The sequence below is a fragment of the Anarrhichthys ocellatus genome, unplaced genomic scaffold (assembly GCF_004355925.1).
Source record: "Anarrhichthys ocellatus isolate YVR2014 unplaced genomic scaffold, GSC_Weel_1.0 scaffold3, whole genome shotgun sequence".
In the NCBI taxonomy this organism is placed as follows: Eukaryota; Metazoa; Chordata; class Actinopteri; order Perciformes; family Anarhichadidae; genus Anarrhichthys; species Anarrhichthys ocellatus.
The window spans coordinates 437,202-443,025 of record NW_022280033.1 but is presented as its reverse complement, the minus strand read 5'-3'; the positions used below and the strand labels follow the sequence as shown (position 1 = coordinate 443,025).

The 5,824-nt window shown below is 41.0% G+C and overlaps 1 protein-coding gene across 2 annotated transcripts in view; it reads right to left on the bottom strand.

The window, feature by feature from the left end:
- The window catches only part of wdpcp (WD repeat containing planar cell polarity effector), a 42,762-nt gene that overhangs the window by 20,927 nt on the left and 16,011 nt on the right, over positions 1–5,824 (bottom strand). For both annotated transcript variants that reach the window (XM_031875054.1, XM_031875064.1), the window contains exons 4-6: positions 3,756–3,944; positions 2,827–2,950; positions 1,583–1,646 (exon numbers count right to left, since the gene is read on the bottom strand). In XM_031875054.1, coding sequence (XP_031730914.1) covers positions 1,583–1,646; positions 2,827–2,950; positions 3,756–3,944 — 377 coding nt within the window. The remainder of the gene's footprint in view (positions 1–1,582; positions 1,647–2,826; positions 2,951–3,755; positions 3,945–5,824) is intronic.

Genomic DNA, 5,824 nt, shown 5'->3' with positions numbered 1-5,824 from the left:
CACACACACACACACACACACACACACACACACACACACACACACACTTGTATGGGTCACAAGTCATGTGCAAATGAAAGTAACAAGAGCACAACAGTCAGTGAACAATTAAAATAGGGCTGTGTGGTGTTACAGAGAAGCTGGAGATACGCTTACACAAATCATTTCCTGTTTGTATTTTAACTGTCAAAAAATGAACAAAATAAACTTATTTAATAAAAGAGCAGAGTTGTGGATTAAAGATCACATGATCTTCATGGGTTCTGGTTCTAACGGGATGGTTTTATATTTTGTAAAACAATATTATATAGCTTGTTCAGCTTGTGAGTTTTCATATATTCCTGCCTGTAGACACGCAGCACCGATGATTGTTGAAGATGAGTTCATGTTTATGGTTCATTTCAGCAATTTAAGTTAATATAAAGCTCCTTTAAGACCTTTTAAGGCCACATAGAATGTGATTTAATACGTTTCACGATCAAGTGTGAAAGTATGAAGGAAAACCAGAAGATGGCCGATAATCATTTATTATTATAATACATGTGTGGGTTCTTTCCAGCAGTATATATCATTAACTCCTGATGATATAACTAATTAAATTATTGCGTCCTGGCCCCAGATAAATGGTGTAAAATGCCATTAATTAGAGCTGATTATCATGAACCAAAATACATATTATTTACAAACACACATGTTCTCAAGCTTAGAGATTTGATGGATTTAAAAAGGGCACAGATAATTTATAAAAAAGGTGCTTTCTGTGAACTGTTTGTAGAAGAGTGAGTCAGTTTGAACTATCGAATTTGCAAAAATATAAATGTGTAAAATGTATGAATATAAGATCATTAACAAATATAGAAGTGAGGAATTTTAGTTTGGAACTGTTTGGGCATACAGTATAATACAAATACAGTATCTTTTATTTAGTTTCTTTCTTTCATCTTCAGCTTTTGATTGTCACTGCTTTTAGTTTTTATTATTATTCATATGTGTATTTGATAATAAACTAAATTACCGATTAGGAAATGCATTTCCTGCTGTAAGTCGCAGCAGTAACAGTGTTTACCAAAGGACTGAAAGTATTCAACAGCACATGAAACAATAAACTGAGTTCATCAGTGTACAGAGTGCTGCCTCCTCTCAGTGGGTGAGTCCATTTGGTCTTTGGTCTCAAGATTTTAAGTATGTTTTAATGCTGAATGAATAATGTATTTACTTATTGACTTATCTCTGGTAAACACAGGATTTAAAGTCGTGCTTTTGTGTAATTCTTTGTGGAGAAACTCAGTTTTACAGATCAGTTGATTAAATCAACTAAATCGTTTGAGTGTTAATCGACTAAGAGTTTCTTTGGTCGAGGACACACACAATAAAAACATTCTGTAATTAATGCTTTTGTTCAAAAAAAAATGTTGAGGAAACTGAATTCATTGCTTTCTAAGAATGTTCACATCCTGCAGACGCTTTTGTATTTGAGTGAATTTAATTTAACAGGATCATGAAGCTCTCGACGGACTGACTTCTAAGCATCCGACTCTGGGTTTTATTCTAACGTCAGAGTCTCACGTTTCTCTCCACTCACCATGAATAAATCTCTGGCTTCTAGATCTACGGCGAGGAGGAAGGCCTTCTCGAAGCGCTGGTGTCTGCGGAGAAAAGGGAGACAGTTGAAGATGAAGCACGACGACATCGTGACAATAAAACATAAACAATCTAAAAACACACGATTGGGAATCAAATGTATGGTGTTTCCTCCTGCACACACACACACACATACATACAAAACCGTCTATAATTGAACTGAGAGCAGTGAGTCCTCCTCCTATTATCCAGAATTAAAGCTGGGAGAGAGAGGGAGAGAGAGAGAGAGAGAGAGAGAGAGAGAGCTGCATCTCCCAGAACAAAAACACCTCAACTTTCTCCGTCTAGAGCCAACATGAAACAAACAAACAGAAGCAGAGAGAGGAGGTGTGTTGGGCTTCCTTCATTTGATGTTGATGGAGAGAAAAAGAATGCAGGTAGGTGATAAGAGAGGAGGAGAGGAGGAGGAGGGATGCCAAACAAAACGCCGCGGCATCGGCTACAGAGGAGGAAGAAAGAAAAGAGGGGGGGAGAGGGGGGAGAGAGAAGCGGGAGGTAGGATGGAGAGCAGCGAGCGTCGGCGTGCGGCAACAACAGGGTCTATTTCAGTCAAACAGACGTTTCAAAGGGCTCTCATGGCAGAAGGGAAAATGAAACAACAGTCTGAACAGGTGCATGTGAGGTGCTTCGTCCTCATGAATGACTCAAAGCTGCACCAGCGAGCGTCACGACGAATCTTCTAAAATAGCAAAAGTGAGTGGCAGATACAGAGGGAATTAAAGTGCATCTGCAACGGATGTCATTTTCACAAAGAGCCTCTTCTTTTCTTGGGATGCTTATTGTGATTCTGCGCCCAATAAAATGTTCTTGTTATCCTTAAAATAGTCGGTAAATGTGTGTTTGTAGAGTTTAAAGCAGCTTTGAGTCATCGGTCAGATAATTACTGATCTGTAGCAGGAATCAAGAAACACAAGATGTAAAGAGGAGCTCCGTTTTACAGATCTGTTGATTTTAATCAACTAATTGATTAGTCAACTAAATTAGTTACAAAAGAAGGACAGCCCTCGGAGGACCACACTACTTATGTATGCATTTATGTATTTATGTATTGAAATACATTTAGCCGACCTCGACCTTTCGACTCCCCCCTGAAGAGTTGCGCAAAAGAAGACAAATGTCTCGCTCAGATGATCAAATTAGGACCACAGCGACAGCACAGCAACAGCACAGCGTCGGCGGCGTTACCTGAGAAGGTGGTGAAAAAAACGGCGGGCGCACTTGCTGATTGGCTCCCTGTACTCGAGTATCACGACATCAGAGAGAGGAGCAGGCGGAGCGTAAAACACACCCAGAGCTGCTTCTAGTTGGGCTGCAGACAAACAACACAAGCACACAATAACAATACAGAGAAGACAGAAATATGAAAGAGAAAACTCACATTTACAAAACATAATCATCTCAATGTGAGTAATGAAGTGGTGAAGTTTCATGGTGATATCTATGAGTTCATGTTGTGACCCTATTCACCTGTAGAGTCTCTAAATGTCTGTAATGGAACTAAACGTCTCTTTAAAGGACGTTTCCTCTAAATGAGTTTGTTCTCAGACTCTGATGATAAATCTCCACTTCAGCAGCTCTTACATTCACCAAACTTCACTCATTCATTCCTCTCTGTGTGCTGAAGGTTCACACAGAGGGGTTTGTTCACACATCACTCAGAGACCCATTTATACTACATTTATTAATAAAAACATGGAGGAAATAGATGTTCTTGATGTGGCTGTTGACGGTATTTTCTGATTTATGAAGTGACACAAAGATATATCCACAATTCCCTCTTTAAAAACCTTTGACTCTAATATGTCAACAAAACGCATATTTAATATTACATTTTAGAAAACTTGTAATACAAACAATAATTGTCTTAATGTAAGTAGTCAACTGGGGAAGTTTAATTCTATTTCATCTATTAGTTCAAACATTGACAAAAAATAATAATAAATGTAATGCAAGTGGATTAACTTTAGAATATTGTGTCCTCCTCTCTTGTGTCTTTTAACTGGGATTTAATCTGACGTTACAGAACCAGAAACATAAAAAGATAAAACTGTTCTTTGTATTTTCCAGTGGAGGTTTGAGGAACACTAACACCTGAAGGGAAGCGGTGGACCCACCCTCTCTGTCTGCGTTCAGCTGCAGCCTCAGCAGGTGGTTCGTGACTGAGCCGAGGCCTCGGTAGCATTCGTCTCCCGTGGTGCTCCAGTCCATGGCCTCCAGGACGCCCAGCGCCTCTTTGACTTGACCACAACGCAGCCGCTGCTGCAGCAGCTCACCGGGACCCATCTGTCCTCCGGTCAGAGCTCCTGTCCAACACAGTCACAGTTTGGTGTTTAGTTTATTAAGAAGAACAAAATACACCAGGATCTCCTTCATCCATGTGACAGTTAGAGAGCAGTGTGATGAAGTATTCTAACATTTATATAATGAAGTGCTGCTGCCTGCTTCTGTCACCTGATGCTTATAAATAAGTAAATAACACAATAAACATGGGTATTATCTGACAAATCAAACACCAATTTTGACTTCACTATTTTTTTCTGGGCCTAAAACAAAACGCAGAACATACAGCCCAGTTCTGTTCCAGGTTTCTTCTCCTATAAGTGGATGAATCAAAGAGCACGGGTCCAGACCTGCTCGATAGGAAAAGCGTCACGAGATAACTTCTGTTTAAATGTGCAAAAACAACAATTTAAACTGATTTTCCATTAATGCGGTGGAGTGCAGCGCTCATCACTGTGTGCTAATACTGTATATTTGTGAAGCACTTACTTAAGATAAGTAAGTGTCCAGCGGATCGGTCTAAACTCTGAAGCAGCACTAGATCGGTGAGACCGACATCGACTTGTCAATCAATTAGTGGAGAAGTCTGTTTAATCCCTGGTGTGTGTGTGTGTGTGTGTGTCCTCATCACCATCTATTTAAACACATCTGAAACACATACAGTATGTATGAGAGGAATGCCACAACTCACTGCACCTTTTGACCAGAGGTGACTGATTATGCTTTTGTTTGTGTGTGCCAAAGCACATTATGTTGAATAATGGAAGGACGAGGTTTTGTGCTCTTCCCGGTAGTAGAGGTGTCCCGTTCTGTGTGCATTAGCGTGAATGTGCTCGTGTGTTTAATGTTTAGTGTTGAATACCAGAGGTGATTAATGTCCGCTGTGATTGATCGAGACGGTTCAGAGCGAGACACTCGGAGGAATCTCTGACTTCAGCGGGGAGAGGCTGATGTGAGACACCAGACTCCGATACTTGTTGCCATAACAGACGTTTAACTTCTCTGTAACATGAAACGTGAAAGTTTAAAGTGCCATATGAAAGAAACGCTTAAATACACGTAACAGTCTGTATATCAGTCACCTCATGTTAACGTGAACTCACGAAGAAAACATTTCTCTGTTTTTTAAAATTCTTTGTTCATCACGGAGACACGAGAGTAAAACGAAGGCAACACGAGGTGAGTAACTGATATAGAAATGGTCATTGAGTGTGTAGTATTCCTTTAGGCTTATATAAGTATTCACTAAACTGAATTTGGACATAGCTGGTGGCTCTGGACAGTGTAGGTGATCACTGACAGCGGTACTGTCAATGGGCCAGACTGCAGGCAGCCAAAGTCACCACCGACTCTTGTCTAATTAATTGAAGTTGTGTGTGTGTGTGTGTGTGTTTGTGTGTGTGTGTGTGTGTGTGTGTGTGGAGGGGGGGAGTTGTTCGAGCAATTAAAATGACAAGCTGGCAATTAGCAAGCCCCCAAATCCCCTTAAGAGTGGGCTAATGTGGCCAATACATCAGCTGAGCGTATGTGTGTCTACGTTTGTGTGTGTGTGTGTGTGTCCTTACGTTGGGCGTTAACGTCTGCTCTAAGCTAACTGTAAGCGGAGACAATGGCTCATTGTGGTGCTGAGGACGAGTCAGTTCACATCTGTCTTCACTAACTTATTTGAACAGCAGTGTCAGACGTACAACAACACGGAGCAGCCGCACGAACAAACAGCAGGACTCAAACCGCCGACACGTCGTGTACTCATCAAGACACGATGAGTACACGACAAGCACTCGACGAGAACGCGACGAGAACGCGACGAGTACGCTACGAGAACTTGACGAGAACTCGACGAGTACGCTACGAGAACTCGACAAGTACGCGACGAGTACGCGACGAGTACGCGACGAGAACA